The 24317-nt window shown below is 38.3% G+C and overlaps 3 protein-coding genes across 12 annotated transcripts in view; 1 reads left to right on the top strand and 2 right to left on the bottom strand.

Moving 5' to 3' along the window:
- The window catches only part of LOC6641489 (microtubule-associated protein futsch), a 35986-nt gene extending 24087 nt beyond the window's left edge, over positions 1-11899 (bottom strand). For 6 of the 10 annotated variants that reach the window (XM_023175274.2, XM_023175276.2, XM_023175277.2 and 3 more), the window contains exons 1-3: positions 11824-11898; positions 2591-2969; positions 46-2445 (exon numbers count right to left, since the gene is read on the bottom strand). In XM_023175274.2, the coding sequence (XP_023031042.1) occupies positions 46-2445; positions 2591-2969; positions 11824-11880 (2836 nt within the window). In that variant the 5' untranslated portion in view covers positions 11881-11898. Of the gene's footprint in view, positions 1-45; positions 2446-2590; positions 2970-8526; positions 8632-11823 lie in introns of those variants that run through there. The other 4 variants (XM_023175281.2, XM_023175282.2, XM_023175285.2 and 1 more) reach the window with 3 other exon arrangements.
- A 6746-nt stretch (positions 11900-18645) lies between these two features.
- LOC6641199 (protein deltex) lies at positions 18646-22149 on the bottom strand. The gene is made up of 5 exons (XM_002064356.3): positions 22016-22149; positions 21251-21851; positions 19913-21196; positions 19695-19837; positions 18646-19625 (listed from the first exon to the last, which is right to left on the bottom strand). The coding sequence occupies exons 2-5, from the start codon at positions 21734-21736 to the stop codon at positions 19325-19327; spliced, it is 2214 nt and encodes a 737-aa protein (XP_002064392.1). The 5' UTR covers positions 21737-21851; positions 22016-22149; the 3' UTR covers positions 18646-19324.
- A 537-nt stretch (positions 22150-22686) lies between these two features.
- Positions 22687-24137, top strand: LOC6641198 (60S ribosomal protein L7a). The gene is made up of 4 exons (XM_002064355.4): positions 22687-22806; positions 22954-23077; positions 23149-23519; positions 23728-24137. The coding sequence occupies exons 1-4, from the start codon at positions 22792-22794 to the stop codon at positions 24031-24033; spliced, it is 816 nt and encodes a 271-aa protein (XP_002064391.1). The 5' UTR covers positions 22687-22791; the 3' UTR covers positions 24034-24137.
- The last annotated feature ends 180 nt before the right edge of the window (positions 24138-24317 follow it).

Below are 24317 nucleotides of genomic sequence, written 5' to 3'. Positions count from 1 at the left end.
ATATTTATATGTTTTGTTTTTGTATTAGCTTTCACTAATTCGTACCTGGGACTTTGGACGGTTCATTACTGCCGACTGATGGACTGGCTAATGGTGCCTCTGATGGTTTAGTTGGTGCCGATGCCGATGCCGTTGCCGGTGCCGGTGCAGGGGAAGGAGCCGTTACTTGAGTGGTTGTTGTCGTTTTAGTGGTCGTTATTTTGGTCGTTCCGCTCGTCGGAGACGGGGATTTTTGCAAACGCTGCGGCATAAGATCAATTGTTTCGTTAGAACCTTGCACATTACGGGATTTCACAACAGTGTGATGCTGCTGCTGCTGCTTGGTAACAACGTTTTTACCCACACTTTTGGTGGTGCTGGTGGTGGTAACGTGGCTGGCTGGCGCGGCATGGCGTGTCACCGTCGTCGAGCTAATGCGACTCGATTCGGACGGGGCATGACTGTCATGGGAGCCCTCGCGCGCATCACGGCGATATGTACGGCTTGAGGAGATGCTCGAGCGTGGCGTCAAACGCTGTGGCTCTGCCGAGTCGCGTCCACTATCGCGTCGTGGATGCGTGGAATGTGATCCAACGGAGATGTTGCTTTCCGCTGGTGAGCTACTGCGCAGAGAAGCGGCAAAGGCGCGATGCGCGGCATCAACTTCCCGCTCCTTTTGCAATTGGCGACGCGTCACCGTTGAAGAAGTTGTACTTGTCGTGGACTCTGATCCAGGGCGACCCGATCGATTGGTCTGGCCTGGTGCCGACGGTGAGGCTTGGCCACTTGGCTTGCGTGTCGGTGAGCGACGTGTGGGTGACCGGGGTCCAGTGTATTGTGCCTTGTTGGGGGCATTTAGCTGCTGTGGTCGGCGACGCTGCTGCTGCTCGGGCTCCTCCACCTCGGTCTCAATGACACGCTCTGCATTGGTCTTATGCGTGGCGCTGTGATTACGACTTACCGTCTTGGTGACATGATGGATTACCTCGCCATCCGTCTGATCCGAACGTACGGATGGAAAGCCATGAGTGCTGAAATCTTCGCGTACATCTGAACGTCTTGGACTTGCCGGCGCTTGCTCCCAGCTGGGGGTTGATGCCCTTAATTGAGCCTGTGGTTTCGATCGGATCGACGAGGGAGCCTGAGGCTGATCATCGCCAGCATATTCCGTTTCAATTGTATGCTCTGAGCTCGTGTGCTGCTTGACATTACGACTCTTCTCAGATTTCACCACAATGACCTCTTCACCGCTCAGGGCACTAGATGGCCGCTGACTGGGATACTCCTGTGTGGCAATATTGGGTTTCACCGAGGGAAATCCGTGTGTGGAAAAGGAGTTTGTCGTTGGTTGTTGACGTGGCGACTGAGGGGTTGAAGGTCGTTGACCCTGAAACTCTTGAGTGGGCTTATTCGGTCTCACCGATGGAAACCCCTGAGTGCTAAAATCCTGACGACCTGGCGATGGAGCTTTAATTTGCTGCCTTGGCTGCTCATGCTCACGATCATCGTGGGTTTCCTGAATGGTCTCCGAAGTGGTTTCTGTGGAAAAACGACGACTCGACTTCTTGACAGAAGAGAAACTTTGCGACTGGGTAACATGCTCATCCACCTCGTTGCCCGATGGACGACGACGAACTGTTGGCGCAGCACTATCCACCATATCACGAGGGTGATCACGTGGTCCGGCCGTCTCCTTTGTTGGGGACAACTGTTCGGTCTCATAGCGCTTGTTCTTGACAATGGTGCCATCGGGCAAACGTTTCACGGTTGTAATCATTTTCACATTCGGCTTGGGGTACTCCACAGTATTCGAGATAATCTCACCCGGTTGAGCCATAAGATGTTGGACATGACGCTGATATTCGGGTGATGCCTTGTCCATGTCTACATAGCGCTTATTTTCCTCATAGTGTTGTTGGGTGGAAACGTTCTTGGTACTGTTGGATTGCTCACGGCTTTCAGAGTAACGTTCCTCCTGCTGACGTAGTTGCTCCTGCTGACGTAGTTGCTCCTGCTGGCGATGTTCTTGATGACGCTGTTCCTGGATGCGTTGCTCCTGGATACGCTGGTGTTCTTCCCAATCTCGCTGTTGTTGCTGTTGATGTAACTGCTGATTATATTGTTGCTGCTGCTGCTGCTGCTGATGATGAGGGTTACGACTAGGAGTGGCCTGTTCATTTAGCAAATAACGCGGAGAGTTATCATCACCATTACCATACTCGACCGTCGAGGATGATGATGATGAAACCACCTTGGATGTGGAAGACGATGTTGTTGAGCTCATCTTCATTTCGGTGCGACCGCTTGTGTCGTCACCAAAGACAACATTTTCTTGCAATTGAGTGCTGGAGCTCTCCGAGGCCTTCTTAACAAAGTTCTTGTCATCGCCCTGATGCGAGGCACTCGAACGCTGCTCGTTGCGACCCTTAAATTCCGCAATGCCGCCACCATTGAGCTTTTCAACACCTGCCACATAAATGGATGATGGTGGGGGAGGGAGGGGGACAAACAGAATTGAGTTACACACAGAACACAAGAATTTTTATTGTAGGACCAGGTTAGGGGTACACAGCACCCGACAAACACTTTGTCACAGTTATCAACAACTTACCGTCTGTCTTGGCCAATGTTTCCGTGCGATAGGCTCGTCCATCGGGACTAACCTCCGATGAGGTCTGCACATCCCATCCGGTTGTATTCGGTTGGGTTAGGCTCATCGAGTGAAACTTGATCTCGTGTGTTGGACTCATTGAATCGCGCACCTCCTTCGACTTGAGACTCTGAAAATTCTGATCCAGCAAGGCATCGCCATGACTGGTGGCCAATGGATCCTTGCCATACGATCCAGCCAAAGTGTTTGAATTGGGCTCCGACATTATGTCCGCCGCTAACTGATCGTGTCTATATAAATTCCTCAAACGTGATTCGCGTAACTTGTAAAGATGCGATCGTATTTGCTTCTTGCGTTCACTGTCCTCGGATTGCTGCCACTGAAATGGGCCACATAACATATAGAATCACATATTGAGTAATCAGCTTGTCCTTGAAACAATTTAACAAATACAATATTGCAAGTGATGTGATGTGATGTGAAGTGAAGTGGAGTAGAGTGGATTGGAGTGGAGTGAAGTGGAGTGGGGAAGAGTGTGTGGCTACCAGATTGAAGCCCACGCTGCAACGTTGCGAGAAACAGCGAATGAGCGCCTTTTATGGACTCCAGCCACCAATTAGCTAAACTTAAAATGTAAAAAAAAAACACACACACAGAGAGTGACAGACAGAAAGCTAGTTCCAGTTTTGCTGCATCTCAAAATCTTTTACAGTTGCCATAGCAAAAGTATATACAATTATTATACATACAAGATATACTTTTTACTTATGAATGAAATTGATACAGCAACAAAAAAGGAAACTATAAACATTCAATTTTTATTACGAAAACTATGCCACATGACCTTGGAGAAATCTAGAAAACAAACAGATACAAGTATATATATAGAGATATATATTTCTTCCATTCCTCCAAGTCTACTCTCCTCTTCCTATCTATTTCTCTCTATATATTCTAATATCTCAATAAGTCTTCCTTAATTTGAATTATAATTTGATACAAATAATCAATATATAGAACTTTAGCTTCGGTGGCAGAATTAATTATTTAACATATAGATATTCAAGATCTGAAAACTTGGACCAAATATATTGAATTTCATTGATAAAAAACTGAAAAAAATACTTAACTTAAAAACTTTTAACCGAATAGAAGCAATTTGGAAGAGACATAAAGTTTTTTACCCCCTTTGGTATACCTTCCATCAAATAGATCTAGAAATCTAGAGAGCAAGGAGATTGGATTTTCAGTCTAAGGATTTGTTGTTGCTTTGAAAGTCAGTGAAAGAACTTTAATCCTTTCAGTACAACATTGGCCCTAAAAGGGTTAACTATCATCATTATCAAATATATATTAAATTGTAAAATCTTATGAACTTGCTAGTGATCTTAGGCAGTCATCACTGTAGAAAATTACCCCGTTTTATTGTTGTTTTTCTTTCTCATAATCTGTCGAATGCGTTTTTTATTATTTACCTCTAGGTCTGTTGGCCACTTTTTACAGTTAAGTTATCAAGTTCGAGACGTGGCGGCTGTCATAGGTATATGACGCTTTTGTTTATAAATAACATTGCAAAAAATGCTGACCGATAACTGCCAAAGCATGAGCTTGAAGAGAGGGGTAGAGGTGAGAATTCCACGGTACATTTATACTCTTCCATAAAGAGTATACATGAATTGAAAACAATTAGGCTGAGATCCAATTTCTTAAATTGAAACACTAACTATTTGTGAGTTTATGTTGAAGACTATATTAAGATGTAGTGATTACCTCATCGTTAGATTTCATAGAAATCGGTCAAGTCTTAGTCTAAAATTTGTATTTTGTTTTCGACAGGTCTGTACCGATCATCAATGTCATAATTATCATTATAATTATTATTATCATCAACATCATCGAATCGATGGCCAAACAGATCGGTTCTAAACTTTCGGTTGTGAGGCGTCGGTGATATCACCAACCAGTTGACAGCCAACAGCGGAAAAACATGCCAAATAACATTTGTATTAACAATAATAAATACCTACAATGGCAAAATGAGTGAGAGAGAGCGAGACAGTTGGATGTGGAGGCCAGAGCTTTGTTAACTGTTTAATTTTAGAAGCTTATAAGCCATAAGCTAATATGAGAACCTATTTCTATATAATCAATTTGTAATAATAATTCTTGCAGCTAACTGAACATGCACAATCTATGTATAAAGTTTCGATATATATACTAAATACGTATCAGGTATATAATTGCTATAATTAAAGCATTTTCATAGAGTAATTACTACTTGGAACACATGAAATCTTTTTAATTTCAAAAGTAATTGAGAAAAATCTTAAGAAACTAAATCTTCTATATCAATATATCAGAGAAAATGAAACCAAGACACAGCATTTTCTTAATTACAAATACTATTATTAATTCATCTTTCTTTTGTTTCATTTGTTGCTTTTTGCTGTTTGTTGTTGGCCTCCTTTTGTGTGCTCCAAGCCAAGCCAACACACAAATGGCATGACCAGATGGTCGAAACAACAAAATCAACGCTTTCACTCAATACCCAAGTCAAGTCAATGTCGTAGAAGAAGAAAGAACTTTTTAGTGATAAAAAAAACAGAGATACACAAAAAGATAGATCAGAAAGAAAATCAAGGTTTTTCTTGTATTGTGAAATCTATTTGATGCAATTCTTATGCAGGAGTTGGAGTTGGGGAAACAGGAGGTCACTTCAAGTTCCAATCCTTAAAAAGCCAACAAGCCAAATTCAGAGATTCGTGCCACAGTCTAGACCAAAGTCTTGTTTTGTTTTGCTTTTTCAAAGGCCTCACCTCGTCTTGCCAGCAAGCAAGATGCCAAAATGACGTAATTTCTAAAAAACAGCTCCAGCCAGTACATACATATGATAACCAGTTGAAGTCTTTCGTCTTTGGCACCTTCTCTGCCTCCTTCTCTTCATTCATCTCCCGATCTTACAGAAACAACAAACAAAAAACCGAATCTCAATCTCAGTTTAGCAGTGGCAACCTGTTGGCGTTCTGATTGCTGCAGAGGATGATGATGTTGATGATGATGATGATGATGATGGCGACGACGATTATGATGTGAGGATGAGAATGAGAATGACGTGACATGCGAGACTGCTGATAAATTATTGTACATACATACACACTGAATATGAATATGGTTTTTTTTTCCTTTTGTTTTTGTTTTATTTGCCAATTGCTATCGTGTTCCAGCTTTGGAGGTCAACATAATTCACAAAAACAAAAACCAAAACGAAACAAAAATCTTTTACTTTTGTTGTTATTGAAATTAAAATTAAATAAAAACTTAATTGAGTCCAAAAATCGGCAAACATGCAAAAAATCTTCAACTAATGCCGGAAAAAAAAAAAATGATGTTGGCTTAAGGAAATCCGAACACAGGCGTAGACTTATCCCCCTTCCCCCTTTAAGCTAGCATAACTATAAAATATAGAATTTTGATCTAATCAACAGCATTTCAAAATTGTTTTTGATTTCATTTCCAAGTTATTGAATGAATCGCAAAATTGATCGATCTGCACTTAGATTGGCCAGTGGCGATGGGGAAAATCGGGTATTTTGAGAGGAAAATCGTTCTTGCATATCAAAATTTCCTCAATTTTCAAGGTAATACGTCGACTTTGGGGTGGCAAAAAGTCTAGTATGCAAATTATATAAATTTAATATTTTCAAAATTTCAACTGTCATTATATAGTTATAATTCACCTATTCTTCACTCACACAATGTTTATATCCGTCCCTGTCTTACACTTAATTTGCGGTAATTGCACCTGTTGATGATTGCGGCAACGAAATGGAAAAAACTTGCGTGGGCTCTCTGCCACTGACTTACTCCGAATGACATTGAAAACACTCAACACCCGATACACCCGCCCCCCATCCCGTAGACCACCCACCCATCTATCCAGCATTCGCAGCACTTGTGTCTCCGTTCCCGTTCCCGTTCCCGTCCCCAATCAACAATCTGTTCAATTTGTAGTCGAGTTAAGGAAATTGTTTTGCACTTTGCTGCAGATGTTAATTGCCTCTCTTTCTCCCTCTCTCTCTCCCACTCTCTCTATCTCTCTCTCTGGCTTCGTCTTTTGGCGTCATTTTGTTATTTTTATTTCCATTTCAATTTCATTTCAATTTTTATGCATGCATAATATTAAAATGACCTAATTGCTGTCATGCGATTCGCCAAACTGGTGAACTAACACAATCTGACTATATTTTCGTTGGTTTGGTTTGAGTTAGGGAATTTGGGAATTGTACTAGCAAATTCAAGAATTTTGTCATTATTTTCACGCTCAACTTGTGTTGCCTCGAACTGTGAAGCATTGCCACCTGTTCGGTGTGTATTTGTTTTGTTTACCTGTTTGTTTGTTCTTCTTTTTCTAGCCATGACGACAATATTCCCTACTGCAATGCGTTTGTCTTAGCTTCGCTCCCGACTTCATTGTAGACCACGTTCTGGGGTGCTGAAAAGCCTGAGAAAGTGGAGCACTTTCAATGGATCGCTGTTTTGCATATTAAAACACTCTATAGGTTTTACTCGAGAGTCCCCCATTGTAATCAAGAAATTTAGCATTTGATCGATGGGGTCAGTGTCACATTTCAACGGGTCTTGAATATATATGAAATCTCTACAGAAGCGGATATTTGTCGTATTTTAAGTTTTTAACTGAATAAAAGTGCTTTTAGATCAAATCGATTCGTTTTGAAATCTAGAAATGAAACATTCTACTTAACGTATACGTAATATTTTTCCATAGATCTCTAAACTTTAAATGTTTTGAACAAATGCATTTATTACAACATTATATGCCAAATTAATTATTTTTGAGAACTCTTAAGTTGTTTCAAATACAAAATGCATTCGGAACTCATTTCTTAATAATTAAAGTGCTCTGTCGTATGACGTATACGTAATATTTTGTTAGAATCTTTAAATTGATGAAATTTCCTTAAAAAATATATAGTGTATATATTAACACCTAGTTAACAAAAAAAATAAATGAATCTTTTACCTTTAAAATGTGACTTTGCCACAAAAATGATCTCATAGCTTAATCTTCATGCATAACGCATTCAACGGTCATGTCATTTATCATTTTAGACAGTCGCCTTGATGTGATTTCGAGAGTGAGAAACTTCAACTCTCTACCGATTATACTGATCAGATATATGTATATGTATATAAGACGGCATTTATGTATCTGAGATATCAAACTACATATGTATGTATGTACATATAAAATTGTAGGCATGTTCCCGTATGTTTTGACAAGGTTATAAGCTACCTACAGGCTACTTGAAACTAGTTCCACTGTAATTAGATTCATTAAGATTAACATATGGCCGCTAGCAAGATTCTGTTAACAGAACCCCACCGAAACGTTTCACCTGGGTAGAAGAAAAAAACAACTAACAACGACATTTCTATACTCTTTCTATGGCTTAAGACTACTATATACATAGGCTGTCCATAAGGATCTGGTATGTCTTACTTATTAAAACCATCTTCTCCATACTAAAAGTAGCCAAGCAAAAATCACTATACCCGTTTGACAAAAAGAGTAATTCAAGTACATATTTCAAGTTGAGATAAGAAACGTTGTTTTTTTTTTTTGGTTTGTTGACATAAGATTTGCTGACTTACTGACAGTTGTGGTAAAACAAAGGCAAAACAAAAACTTTAACAAACTCAAGAAAAGCAAAAAAAAACCAATCTAAAAAATGAGAAGAAAAAAAAGGTATGCTAATTTTTGCGAAAGTGTGAAAGTTACACATGTATGTGTGACTGTGTGTGAGTGTGTGTGTGTGAAAGAGCAACAAGATACATTTAAGGCAAAGATACAAACCAGAGACTCGCCCAAAAAATCTTTTTTTTTTATATTTTCTTAAATCGTTTCGTTTCTGCACCTTTCTTCGCTTCGATGCTGCTGCTGCTGCTGCTTTTGCCTTTGCTGCTGGCGGCACTTGGTTTAAGCCGGGCTCGTTTTGTTGCTGTACCGGTAACTGCACAAATTAACACACACTCTTTGAATGATGTGTGACTAATCCTTTGGACTTTGGCTTTTATTTTTTTCAAATTTTTGTTTGGTTTCTTTCGATTTTAGGTTCGGTTTTTTTTCTTCTTTTTTTGGGGGGTTCTTATTTCGGTATTATTTCGGTACAGTTAGGAAAAAATGATCAATATATACAAATATATTTCGTTATATTACAAAAAAAAATAAATAATTATATTATTGTCGCTTCTTTTTATGTTGTTGTTGTTGTTGATGTTGTATGAGTTTTGTGGGTAATTTGGTTTTTGTAGTTTTCAACGAAAAAAAAAACAATAATCAAAAAATTAACCGTGCGTCGCCACGTTGCAATCGATCGAGCACCAAAATCAGACTGAAATTTCCAATCAGAATCAAACCAAGGTGGACGCCCAAAGCTTACAGAGACAGAGATAGCAAGAAAGAAAGAAAAAAACAGGCCGCTCTGCTGCCGGCGTCAGCTGATGACGACCAAATACGAAGATGACGCGACACCGCAATCGAGACTACAACTTCGACGACGACGTCGACGTCAACGTTCAGTTACCGTGAGCTGAAAGGTAAGCTAAATCTCCCCAAAAGAATACTGTAAACCTCTCTTTCTTCCATATGTTTCAAAATGTATCTGTCTCTTATAGGAAATAGGGTTTATAGTTGAATTCTTATATTGAGTATCTCAATTTTCAAGACAAAGTTCTATATATTAAGTTAAATAGGATTTTGGACTCCAATTGGCTTCACCATTTTAATGATTCTTTTCAAGTTCTAATTAGATGCCCTGTGTAAAAAGTTGCCCCACTATGACCGAGGAGGTTAAGAGACCTGAGAGACCTAAGAGACCGTAGATAGTGTTGACTGCGCCGCTTTATATGTGCATGTATATGTGTACACATACATAAAACGATCAGTTTTATTATTATTATTGTTACTGTTATTGTTTAAAAATAATATTAAATAGATTCGCTTAGCCGAAGATTATGATGGGCATAGACGATAAAGTTTTGTTTTGAAAATTGCCAAACTGATTGAAAAAATTAAGTTTTAAGAACAAATTAGAGCTAAAAACTTCCTCTAGGCTATAAAGAAATAATAAGAGAGTTAAAGTCCCATTTCGGAAAATCCTAATTATAGGTAATTCAAAGTTTTTGTTGATGCCAAGTCAAAAAGTTAATAAGATGACATGACACTGCCAATAACCCAGGTTTCTCAAAATATTCAAACTTTGGGTATTAAATTTAAAAAAACAGAAGTAAACAATAATTAAAATGTTCATTGATGCCGAAATCGACTTCAAAATAAACTAAATTTTTGAATAAAACGCAATTCAACTTAGATAATTTGAATAAATGAAACGAATACATTCGGTATTCATTCGTTCTAAGTCAAACTCTTTTAAACATATTCATTTTAAGTGAAAAATACAATTCGAATGTGGAATATTTTGAAAATATTCATACAAGCTTCTAGTAAATATCGAATATGTAGTGGAATATATATATAGTATATATCTAGCTAATTGGTAATACCAAATATGTATGTGAAAACGTGCTCTATACGTTAAGATGGATGGATATTGTTTATATTATATTATTTCTATTTGTATGTTAATAAATTTCTTATATATAAATCACCCGATTGAGTTGTTGTTACGAGTATTTCATGTTTTTTTTTTTTTTTTTTGTTTTTAAATTTTGGTGGGTGTCATTGTTACAATTGCTTTTTATAGCTCAATATTATATTGTTGTTGTTGTTGCTGTTTTTTTTGTTTTCGTGGCTAACGAAGTAAAAACTGGAACTAACGTGTTTACAACAACAACACATTTTTTGTGGGTGGGCGGAAAAAATGAAAAAATTACTCATCGAACTGGGGAGACGAGATGAATTGGTATTGGTATTGGTATTGGACATGTAGACACGGCTTAGACACCAGACAAACGGCCATTGGCCACTACTGGCTAGTGGCTAGTTTAAGTCTGAATCTGAATCTGAATTTGTCTATGTATTGGTGTTCACTTGCTGCATTTGGCTAGTTGCCCATAGCGGGTGTCTGTCTGTCTGACTGTCGCTGCCTCTCTCGATTGTGCCAATTCAACTTGGTTTATTGATTTATTTTGCAGTATCTCGACCCACACACACACACACACACACACACACACGCACACAGTGACTGAGAAAAACGCTCGCTCAGAGCCGGCCTCAAATCATGGCCAGTTCCATAGCTGGCAAGCAGGCTGGCCGGCTGACTGGCTGATTGGCTGGCAGGCAGGCAACCAACGCATTGCTGGTTGTTGCTTTTTAGAACCTGGCTAACAATTCGTGTCCCAGGCCTCTTGCTGCATGGCGTCATCGATCAGGCAGACAGTCATCTGGCGGTCAGGCGAGTTCAAAATGTCCCGTGTCTTAAGTCCAGTGTCCCCTGTTCGATGTCCGAATTGAAATTGATTCATGGGCATGAGTCATCCAAGGCTTTATCAGCATCCCAATTGGCCTCTCTTCTAGCACTCTCTCTCTCTCTCTCTCTCTCTCTCGTCATGTCTACGTTAGCTGCCGCTGCCTCTGCCCCTACCTCTGCCACTGCTTCTGCTGGCTTCAACGTCTATGTCTGCGACTGCGTGGGCTGAAGGCAACGTCTGCTGCTATTTTTGTCATTTATTAATAAATACAGATGTTTAGGCTATTGTAGATTTATCATTTGGCCAAGTCATCGTTTTTCCACAAAGCTATTGTAACGACTTTTTAACGATTATTGCAAATGATGTCGCCGTCATCGGAGCTAAAAAGCAACCCACACACACACACACACACACACACCTTACACCACATCCATCCATCCATCCATCCACCAGTCCATCCATCCCAACCCAATAAATGACCCAATTTGGTTAGGTTGAACTGGGACTGGAACTGGAATTGACACTCATTCTGGTGCTGGTTTGTCATTTCTATCTCTGGCTCTCTGGTTTGTTCTCGAAGGTGTCATCAAAATGTTTTTTTTTTTATATGTCTGGGATGTGTCAGGCAAAACATTAAACAGGACTAGCCACAGGACAATGAACTTATATTAATAACCATTTGAAAATCCACAAATGCCTTAACTATTGAGGCCTTTCAAGGATTTGGTTTAACTGATTATGATTCACTTTTCACATGAAATTTTATTTGTGCATTTACTTACCATTTTCCTTAGCAATTCCTCACTTTGTATAGCACCCAAATCAACCTCCAATTCCATGATGGGATCAACAATTAATCTGTAATTAATAATAATTTATTATTATTTGTCAGCTTAACTTTGGCAATATCCAACATTGATCCTAGGTAGCAAGAGCGTAGTCAGGACTCAAAATAGAAGTTTTATCTTAAATTGAATGAGTTCTTGGAAAAGAGTATAAAACTTAACATTCTAGGGGGGCAGCTGCCCACCCCTGCCCTTACCTGGCTACGCCCCTGCTGGGTAGTAAGAGTAAGAAGTAAAATTTTAGAAATCAACCGAAATATCATCTTAAGATCTGAGCTTGAATGAGTTCAATTGGTTTTAAAGTAAACTTTGTTTTTTGTGGTCAGATTCCTGCTGCAAGCAAGGACATATTCAAGGACTTTTGAATGTAAATCTCCTGATCAGTTAGAATTAAGGGCGTAATGTCCTTCCATGATTTGTAGCCTGTTCAATTCTTAAAAACTTTGTGTAAGAAAATTTGTAAGAAAAATCAATATCCTAGAAGTTGAAAGACAAAGAAAAAAGCGCTTTCTTGAAAAAATTAATTTTTAAAAAAATTAAGAAAACATCGTGATAACCTAAAAATCCTAGGATGAAGTTCGATTCACAAGACCCAAATAAGGTTTTTTTTCTACCAATCACAGTGTAAGCCAACAAACTTTTTATAATATTATTAACTATGTACAGTAAACAGAAAACCTTATGCAAATTTGTTGGGTAAAACTTTTGCCCTTATGTTCAGTTTTTTTTTTGGTTGGACCTGAGTGTGATTTCATATAATCAATATTCTGACTCATTTGCCAAATTGTATTTAATTATATTCTGTTCATAGAAAAAGATGTTTTCCAAGTTTTTCATTAGAATTTATCGTGATTTGTGTGTTTTCTGGTTGAACGAGGTTAGCCAGATCCGTAACTGAATCTGATTCTCAATCCGAATCCGTAATCGAAACCGAATCGTCACTGTCCTCAAACATCAAGTTGTGACATTTCCCCCGTAAATGGTCAAAATGAAATGAATTGCTAGTTTGCATTAGGTCGTCGAGTTTTGTTTTTGTTTTTTAGCTTTTCGGTTAATATAAATAATGTTAACAAATTGAAATTGAAATTGAAATGCGTTGCACGTTCTCGAAATCTACGATCGATCAAAACCGACACCGAGTCAGAGTCAGAGACAGAGTCAGAGACCGAGACCAAGACCGAGAAAGCGGCCAACAAATGCATTGAAATTTGAACAAAAACCACAATTGGGCAAATAGGCTTTGACTCACAATCGACTGGTTTGATTTGAACGGGCATAACGATATTTGATGAAAATTCTAGCCAGATTTGAACTCATTTCTCTTCACTGATCAGCAAAGATTTATACGATTTTGTTTTGCTAGCCATAAATTTCTGAATAATTGATATTCAAAATCATGAGTCCAACATACATTTATGGGCCATTACGATCAAATATTTATTTATTTTGATATATGTAAATCACATTTTGTTTTCGCAAAGATCAATAAATTTGACATTTAGTAATCCAAATTGTCTCTGGTGCCTTTTGGTGTGGGATGGCTCGTGGCCAATGCCCTAAGATCGATTAGAGACAGTTGGAAACTGTCGTGGAGAGGGTCGGGGGTGGGGGGGTAGAAGTGGCCCCATAAATTGCTCTTGTCGGCTGATCTGGCCAATTAAAAAGCGTTTTATTATCCACAAAAAAAAAATAACCAAAACTCTGTTTGGTCAATGTAAAATTAACACAAAAATATGGTAATCTATACATATAAGTTTATTAGCTTTCGATATGAATTTGATTGTTTGTTGATTTGATTTATGTTTGACAGAGCGATCACCATCAGAGGCAGACGATTCGCCCACATAATGAAAATTTGTCTCAAATAATTTAAAGCCAGCCGCTCACTAGATGGCGCCACCATGTAGATGGTTCAGCCCCCAATCGAGGGGTATGTGAACCGCAAACAAAAACCACAAAACGGTGCACTCTACAATGTAGATTTTGCAGCTATATATATATATATATATATGTATACATATATACAGGGGCGTATCTTGTTAGAGATTTTGGGGAGTCAAATCTGTAATTTTTGAGGGGAAAAATCTAAAAGTTTTAGAGGAAGAATATGGAAACTCCTAACATTTCATCCCTTTGATGATCCCCACCCCACTTATGTACATCTATGTATGTATATATATATATGTATGCTCACCTGTAGCTTTATCAGCGACAATTCGGTCTATCTAACTAACTAACTATCTGACTATCTCTCGAGGCTTTTTTTTTTTTGTTTAGTAACTGGAAACTTGAGAGACGATCTTAACAATTGTTATGACAGTAACAACGAAATGTATTCTTTAAATATTTGAATAGTTTCATTTACGAAAAGATCAAATTGCCAAGAGAGAAAGAGAGAAAGAGAGAGAGAGAGATAAAACAAAGAAAATAATAACTAATATAAAAAGTTATCTCACGGAAAAGTTACGGTGGAGACTTTTACGCGGTTTTAAAAGCCCGCGAAATTTTGCGGTTTCTATTGGCACTTTGTTGTATTTTTTTGTATTTCCGTTTTTTCGACACACAGGAAAAAAATAATAATAATAATTAATTAGTTGATTTTGTATAAGGGACTGGACTGGCTGGGAGAGATAATGCACCGGATGCAGCAACCGTTTGGCACGAGCGGAGGCTCTTAACTGATTCCACCAACTGCAGTTGTTGCCGCATCTAGGCTCGGATTCCCCTCCAAGCAGAAGCAGAGGAAGAGAGAGACAAAGAGAGAGAGAGAGAGAGAAGAAGAGAAGATATCTGCCTGCGTTAACGTCAGCCTCAGGGTCCACCACCGCCAACGACAACCGAGGAGACAGAGATAACCCAAAAGTACAAGTTATCTTCTCTCTCCCTTTCCCACTTCCACTTCCTCTCGATGTTGGCTATGGCTGTGACTGTGTGGATTGGTTATGAGTCGATGTCCCTTACTACTCTTAAGAACTCAAGGATCAAAGATCATGGATCACAACCATCTTTAGCTCAGCTTTTGAAATTCTGTTCGAAGAAGTAAATCATTAAGATTTAAACTAAAAAATCCTATGGCAAATTATTTGTTTTGCAAAAACTTCTAACAATTGCCTTGAATAAATACATAAATCAATGAATTTAAAATATTTTTTCCGATTTAGTAACTTAAATCTCTTTTTTAAATGCTTTTAAATTCAATTTTAAACTAAAAAGTTATTAAACCAAATTATCATTTTGGTACATAAGAAGTACCAAAAAGTCAAAGAACTGAAAAATATTCCAATAAACCTTTATTTCATGAAGCTTTAATTTAGTCCATTTTTTGGAGCATTTCAAAAATTCATGTCTTTTTTTCAATCAAATATTCAAATGTTTGATGTCATTTTAAAATATGCTATGACATATAACTTTTTCAAATTGGTAGACTGGAAAAGAAGGAAGATTGAGCAAAAAACTCTATACTGAAAATAATCGAAAAAAGAACATTATCTTTTGCTACTTCTTGATCGATTTTCATTCATTTCCCAGTTACATTTGCCTTTTTTTTAATTGCCACAGGCCCAATGCTGGCTTAATCCTGCACTGACTAAAAAGAGTCGTAAGTTTGGTCCTTTTTCAAATTAAAATGTTATTTTGGCCAATGTTTTTCTTCTTTTCATTTAGAGGTCGCAATCGGCAGTGAAAATTATCTATGTAAATATCTAATTGTTAAGTTCAAGTTTAAAAAAAAGTAAGTTAAATCTTGTAAACTAAGTATTAAAGAGATTGTAGGCCGTGTTTTGTTTGGGCCCTATAAAAGTTAAATGGCCATTGAAAAGCCAGATCCATTACGCAAAGAAAATGTCCTGATATTTATAATCAAAAGAGAGACACACTGGAATTTTATCGTGAAAATAGTTTAATAATCTATACTCTATACTCCAAAAGCAAGTCCAAAAAAGGTTCTTAGCCAACATAATTACAGGATAATTATAAAAGACCCATAAGTCGTTTTCCCTCTATAAGAATAAGGAGTTGATATATGCATTTCATCCTTATTATTTCTTTTGGAAGTAACTTCTCTGAGGTTTCTTTTTGTTTTGCTTGGATGCTGACAATGATGGCCACGGAGTTGGTGCCCTTGCCAATGCCTTAACGAAATGCAAAAGCAACAGCAACAAAAAATACTCCAAAAATGAAAACAAAAGATCTTAATGTCACACAGGGTCAGTGGGACTTGCGATTTTTGGACAAAACAACCTGCCTGGATATAGTCGAAACCAGTGATTGAGTGCGTAGTAGTTGATGATAAATGTATGTACATATGTATATAAAGTTGCATCGAATGTCAACGTTCAGTGTCAATCAAATAAAAATCGCATGAAATGAAATTCTAGGAAAAAAACAAACAAACAAATGAACAAACAAACGCATGCAAGTGGCACAAGGAGAGCAACACGCCCAGAAAAGGGGATATAAATCATTAAATGAAAATGAAAATTCCACAATTTGCTACTTTTTCAACACTTTCAACTCAATATTCTGTTGGCAGATAGGTAAATAAATTTTCTTTATTTATTATACATTTTATGGAGATATGTTTTCAATTGAAAGAGCAACTGCATATTAAAGAAGCAAATTTCAATTTTGAATTTATTCAACATTTTTATATGTATGTTTTATATACATATTTGTTTTCCAGTTTCAATCTACTCTAAATGGACAATAAGCAAATATTATGAAGAGTATACATGAAATGTTGGGGAAGGTCAACTATTTCACTTTATACTTTCGAATGAGCAGAAAGTTCTCTCTTCGTCAGACTTGGCTAAACACTTTAGAATTGTAAGGTCTAATAACTATTTCAAGGCAACTGAAGTTTTCTTTGTTCTTTTTGTTGATTTCCAAAGTGATCTGTTCCTTTTCTTTGTAGACTTTGAATAAAATTTGTTAAATTTCAAAGATGTTGCCAACAAATGTTGCCCTTGAACAAAATTTGTCCTCGCCATCTGCCCATCTGGTTCATCTTGCGTCTTTTTGTGAAAGCTGCTGCAATTCGTCCTTCGTAGCTCTGGCCAAGAGGCAACAACATGTTGCAATGTTGCTGCATCGCCTTAAATGGTTGCCAGCAACATTTCATTTTATTTTGTTTTCGTGTTTTTTTGTCTTGTCTCGAAATGCAAGCGCAAAAATTGATATTAATTTATTTCAAGTGAAACCTTGATATGGCTAAATTTGTCAATTGCAAAGAAGTTCAATTTACGTCATATTGTGAAATTGTTGTTGTTGTTGTTTTATTTATTTGAACTATGCGTAGTATATATACACACACACACAAACACACATGTGTGTATGTATGTATATATATTTTTAGGTATATATGTAATTAGCATTATTAACTACAGATGAAAAACTAAATACTAGTCAGTGCTAAATACAACTTAGTTATATAGCTGTCTTTATCATAATAATAATAATAATTATAATTATATAAATTGTCGGAGAGGTGTCTTCGAGATGATATCAATATGAAAGCAACAATTCATCAAATGTGTGCAATATATATATATGTATATATGTTATGAATGTGAATGATTTAATTGGAATACAATTAAGTGGCTTAAACAAAACAAAAAAAAAAAGCTAAAATTAATTCTCTGGGGGAAGAACTCATCAAAATTCAAAATAAAATCACAAAATCATTCGCTGAATCTAAGAAACATACAAATATATATATATATATGTAGATGTATATAGGTATATTATGTTAAACAAAAAAACATATTAGGAGATTGCATTATGGCAATGAGATATATCTTCATGCATATGTAGGTTCTTTCTTCATCGTCTGGTTTTGTACAAAGTGAAATTCAAATTGGTAGTAGATATAGACAGATCAGAATTATTTCATAGCCTTCTGATATTAAATTCAAGGATTCCAATTCCAGTTCAGTTTGTCATTTCAGATTGCAATGTCCAGTTTCAGTTTTTTGTGAAAAATATGAGATAGACAAAAAAATTTCAATACAACTTAAATCTATAGGCTTTTGTTTGTATATAAAAAATATGTGTATATGGCATTACAATTTAGTTGATATTATTGCAAGCAACTGCAAAATGGAAGCCATCAAATTGCAAATTTTCAACTTCTCTGAAGTTTTATAAATCTGTCGTATTGTCGGATCTGAACTATGAACTTCAAATTCATGTTCAGCGTTACAAAGAAAGTTGAAAATATATATATATAGGAATATACAAAAATTAATGATTATTAATGTTATGAAATGTTTTTTCTCTTGCAAAGAGATTATTTCGAGTTGCTGAAATTTCGGACACATTTTTACAATATATATACTTATATATATATACCTATGTATGGGTAAATGCTTGACTTAATACACAAGTTACTTTCACTTATTTAATACTAATAGGTGTTTCATTTAAATTTGTATTAATCTATGTATTTAGAAAAGAAATGATATCAATTACATGGCCTTAGTTTACATTTAAGTATATAAAAATTAATCTTTCAATGGAAGAACAAGAATTTTGGGACAAAAAACTACTTTAAAGCGCAAATAAAATTATTGTTTAATGTGTCTGTGATTCAATTGTTTGGGGTTCGAGCTGCTCAAACTTTACTAAAACAAAATAAATCAATAAAATAATATATATATATATGTATGTTGTTTACATAAAAAAAAAAAAAAACGAGGATTGCACACACACAAAAAGATTGTTAAAAATTATATATACTAAGAATAATTATTAATACAAAATTATTATAGTAAAATCAAGTAAAAACCAGAGGGCCGGGAATAATTTCGACTATGCCGAAGTTTTTCATATACCCTTGCAAAATGAGCACTAAAACAAAATATATACTATACAAATTTCAGAGATTTTAAGGAATATGGCTCGTAAATATATCTAATAAGTTTTCTTTTTGGCACTTAAGAAACAATAAGTACGCCAAAATTTATAGTTTTGGACTGATTGTAAAAAAAGTAGATTAATCCACAATTCTTTCCATTATTAAATTTCAGTAGAATAGAAATTGCTGTCGATTTATTTGAGAGAAGAAAAGTTATTGCCCATTTAGAAACTACAGAAATGGATAACAACATTCAATCCTTTTGAAAATCCATATGATATAAACGTCCGATTTGGATGTTTTAATACTGAGAGACTAGTTTGCCTATATATGTTTAGATATGGCTATTAGAAAAGGGCTGCATCACCTTAGCCTGACGTCCTTATCAAGAATACTTTTGAGTGAGTAAAAAATTACAATACAAAGAAAAAAAGGAAAGGGAACCTAAGTATAGAATATATATATATCTCCATTTGATTGCTTATTATGCTCATAAATACCTTTTGCAAGGGTATAACACTTAAATTCATTATTGGAAATGGAAGAGATTGGAAGAGATTGTAAATTAGGAATGACGACGTCAGATTAGTCAGTCACTCCTAGGTGGACCAACTGTTGCATGGTGCGTTGCAAATATGTTGGATCTGGAAACATATTGAATTGGGTTTTATGGTCCACACTATTCCATATTACCACATCTTCGCGTCCCGTGGTCACTGATCGTCCAATTGAGAACAGTAAACGACGATCAAAGGCAATTTTAAGAAAACGCAAAACTTTTCGTCCCAATGGGCAATCAGGTAAATAACAAATGCGTGGAAAGCCAACAGCAAAGAAAGCACGACCCGGATGAGGATGTTCGGCGGTTTGTAGTCCAGATGCAATGCTAAAAGACCAATGAGTGATTTGTATTAGGAAATGTGATCCATCTTAGGAAAGTGGTTTCGATATTTACTCATAAACTATTTGTATGGTATTCTGTCCCTCATGACCGGGAAGATTTTTGCTAATTATGCTCCAGGACATGCTGCCAATTGGCTGATTCCCCACCTTTTCGCCATAGACAATGCCACAGACGGGGCACTCGATGAATAGATTCTGTTTTAAGAGATTAATACACAATGATTAGATCTGGAATATATGTATGTATATGTAGATGTTGAAGGAGCTTACCTTATTCAATTCATTTTGCTGGGCTATTATCATTCCATTGAGGCATTGCAAATGCATCAAATGCTGACAGCGACTCAATGAGATGGCAGGATTTTGTACTGAATGGACCAGCTCCTCCATGCACATGGGACATGGCTGGGCGTTTGGCCAGAGTGGTGGTTCAACGACTTTGACAAAGCGCGATATCATATCGCTGGCGGGATCCACACCCACAATCGAGCCAGCGATTGATTGTTGTTGGAGTTGTAGTTGTTGCTGCTGCTGCTGTTGTTGTTGCTGCTGCTGCTGCTGCTGCTGTTGCTGCTGCTGATGATGATGATGTGGATGATGGGGCAACGGCGGTGGCACTGGAGCACGCTCGCCCAGTGATGAGGGCGGCAACGATGGCACAAAAACCTCATCACTACCCAAAGAGCAATCGAGTAGATCATTCACAGAGATGGCGAAATTTCGGCTACGTAGACTTTCTTTGCTCTCGTGGCTGAGGTAAGTGGATACGGTATCAACACTGGGACGACGACGATGCGACTTCATGCTATTGGTATCCGTATCCGAGGCACGCGTTCGTGATCTCGAACGATGAGAATGGGAATGAGTGGAGCCCAAACGGCTGCTTCTTTGTGATTGTAATGATCCCTCCGAGCAGCGGCTGTGATGGCTATTCATCGATGAGGTCAACATCGAGTTTTTGGCATGCGAGAAGTTTCCCATTTGATGAAGAGGATGACCATGGCCATGGCCATGGGGATGTTGATGTGGATGTTGATGCTGATGATGATGATGCGAAGCAGCCGATGACGAGGAAGAGGCAGAACTGGCTGTGGTAGTGGTTAAATGTTTACTGCTACTTCCACCAAATATATTCAAATTGTTGAGTATCTGACGAAGATTTGTAGTAGATATTTCGCTATGCTTCTTTTGCGGTTTCTTTTGGTGCTGATGGGGATGGGGATGCTGTTGTTGGTGTTGCTGCTGCTGCTGCTGCTGCTGGTGTTGGGGAGGAGGATGACTCAATGGCAATGGATGCTGTTGCCGATGCATTGGCAAACGATGAAGCGTAGATTTATTGCTGCCACTGTCCCCCAGCTTGGGTAAACTATTATAATTGCTGGTCATGTGTACAGCTTGCTGAGGTGTGAGCTTAACCAACGGATACGGAGCTTGTTGGGTGCGTCGTATGCTTCTAATGGGACCACTCGGTTGACGTAATTGTGTGAGATTACAAAAGTTAATGGTATAGGGCAGACCCAGGTTAGTATGGCAGAGATCCAAGGTTTGTTCGCCCTAACGAAAGTCAATGAATAAATAAGAATAACAATTAATGAAATAACAACTTACCCTGGCCCAAGCATCCTCTATGATGCATTGCACGTGCATGTTATATGAACGCCAATCGCATTCCGTACTCCCACCAACGACTCCTACACCAACACCTGACCACTCCCATTTGGTGCCCTTGCCCGCCGGCGAGCTCGGGGCATAGAACATCCGTCTTACACCTATCGTCTCCGTTTGATCCACTTCCGATTCTTGGGTCATGGTACGTACATTCACATAATATTGCTCCAATCTAGGATCGGCATCACTTAGCATAACACGGGTGAGTTTCTTGGCATGCGCACGCTCCAAGTGCTGAGAGACAGCGGGTGAATAGGGTAGCCATTTGCCGCCGCGCAATTCAAACTCCCAGACGCATACGGCATGCGTGTGATTGTGATTGGGCGGTGGGGGAGGGGCAGCAGCCACTGCAGCACTCTGGATCTGTCCAGCACCACCCCCGCCAGGACCCAGGCCATGGCCATTTGCATTGCTGGCCATGGACATGGCAATATTTATTTATCACTTTCAACTTGCCACAAGTTGTCACTCCGACTCATAATTTGTTATCGCGCAGTCTCATCACATCTTCTCTCATCATTATCAATTGCAACTGCAACATCTACGAAGATGAGCACAAAATAAACAAAGAAATTAAAAATGGTGGCCAGACGACTTTTTTACTCATGTTTGCCTGAATGCAATTTGCATTTGTTTGCTTTGAAAACGCGAACGCTTTAAAAAAGAAAGCATACAATGCACACACACGCACGCGCACACACTTACAGCAACAAAACACAATGTAATTATACTTGGATTAATACTAAATTGATCTATATGCTAATTTAAACAGCATTTAACGCAAGCGCAGAGCCAGAGCCAGTGCTGCCAATTTAGCTATTTTCCCACTAGATCTAGTGGGTTGCAACAAGGAAATGCGGGATAAATTGTGAAATAGCGGCTAGCGGAAATTATAGCTGTTTTTCAAGAAAAACTAGCTTCACTTTATATTTTGAAACATTTAGTAACTTCGTGTATTTTTATGCTCTATGATGCCACATTTTCATACGAATAGTATTTTTTCATTTGAATGGCAAAAAAACATCGATAAGCGAAACGAAATGTTTTTTTTTAATATTTAGCTTATTCTAGCTTATTTTTTTCTTAAATCTAGCTTATGGTGACTCTAAATTTCTGGCAACACTGGCCAGAGCAGAGCAGAGCGAGAAATTAAGATCAAAGAGATCACGAACTCGAACATGTTCGGGCGTTTTATTCACGAACTCAAACATGTTCGCGCGTTTTAGTTACGAAGCGTTGCCACCTCGACAATCGATTTCAGGTGCTATCGACTAGTCGAAATATGGTCTGATTGCTATCGCCCAGTGGCGCTCCGATTCACAAAAATGTAACCCTGATGTCTGGAAATGTCAAACAGGCCATTTCCGCCGCTGTCACCATTCCTTTACCTTTTTGACGGGCAGACGTAAAGCTGGTCTTTTTGTGCAGACCGGAAAAAATCTGCATTTTTAATAAACATCTTTAATTGAAACTAAGTGACAATGGTGGTTAAGAAGGTAAATTAAGTGAATGAATTGAATGGCATACAAATTTAGTGACCCAACAAATTGTAGCCACAAACAACGCAATTTGTTTTGTTTGTATTATTGTTTGTTTGTTTTCATCTTGCAAAACTAAAAACTAATCTCTCCCTTCACTTACAGCCCAGGCCAAAGAAGAAGCCAGTGACCAAGAAGGTGGCCCCAGCACCTTTGGCCGTTAAGAAGCCAGTGGTGAAGAAAGTTGTCAACCAGCTCTTCGAGAAGCGTCCCAAGAACTTCGGCATTGGTAAGTCCCCCCCATATAGAATGGCAAAAGTAAAGTGATGATTAATATTACCCTTAACTTCCTTCATACAGGCCAGAATGTTCAGCCCAAGCGTGATTTGTCTCGCTTTGTGCGTTGGCCCAAATACATCCGTGTCCAGCGTCAAAAGGCCGTGCTCCAGAAGCGTCTGAAGGTCCCACCACCAATCCATCAGTTCAGCCAGACTTTGGATAAGACCACCGCTGTGAAGCTATTCAAGCTCCTGGAAAAATACCGCCCAGAGTCATCGTTGGCCAAGAAGCAGCGCTTGAAGAAGATTGCCGAGGCCAAGGCCAAGGGCAAGGAAGTGGAACCCAAGAAGAAGCCCAGCTATCTGTCGGCCGGCACCAACACTGTGACCAAGCTGATTGAGCAGAAAAAGGCCCAATTGGTTGTCATTGCTCACGATGTCGATCCTCTAGAGGTAAGAGCAATTCGTGTGTAACCAGTGTCGTCGTCGTCGTATCATCTCACGTGCGTGCAAATGATGTTAAAACTGAATTTCTTCAACCGAATATTGAATGTGGCAAATTGACAGCTGATTTTATGCTCCCAAAGAGCATTGTGAATTTATTATTACCCAATCTTGGCGTGAACAAGTTACTCAACTGTGCTTCTCTTTTACCTTTTAGCTTGTGCTCTTCCTGCCCGCCTTGTGCCGTAAAATGGGCGTGCCCTACTGCATAGTCAAGGGCAAGGCTCGTTTGGGTCGTCTGGTTCGCCGCAAGACCTGCACCACCTTGGCCCTGACCAGTTTGGACAACAACGATAAGGGTAACTTCGGCAAGGTCCTCGAAGCCGTCAAGACCAACTTCAATGAGCGCCACGAAGAAATCCGTCGTCACTGGGGCGGTGGTATCCTTGGCTCCAAGAGTTTGGCTCGCATTGCCAAGCTGGAGCGCGCCAAGGCTCGTGAGCTGGCCCAGAAGCAGGGTTAAGCAGCACCAACATGGATCGATCGCGGAGAGAAACTATTTTTAAAAGTAGTACACAAAGAATGTGGATGCAAGAAACATCAAACAAATAAACATTTAAGTGTATACATCTTTTTTGTTTTTTTTTTATATGTGCGATACTTTTGACTTGATTTATGGCGTTGAATAAACCCGCATGAATTGAAAACCTTACACGAGAAGAGACTTCAAATCGCCAAATACTTCCTCGAGAATTATCATTTATATCTGTTGAAAGCGTGCTCCGAGTCCCAAAAGCTTATGTATCT

The sequence above is a fragment of the Drosophila willistoni genome (genome assembly GCF_018902025.1).
Source record: "Drosophila willistoni isolate 14030-0811.24 chromosome XL unlocalized genomic scaffold, UCI_dwil_1.1 Seg141, whole genome shotgun sequence".
Lineage (NCBI taxonomy): Eukaryota > Metazoa > Arthropoda > Insecta > Diptera > Drosophilidae > Drosophila > Drosophila willistoni.
The sequence above is the reverse complement of the archived record's forward strand: the minus strand, read 5'-3'. Positions and strand labels throughout refer to the sequence as shown.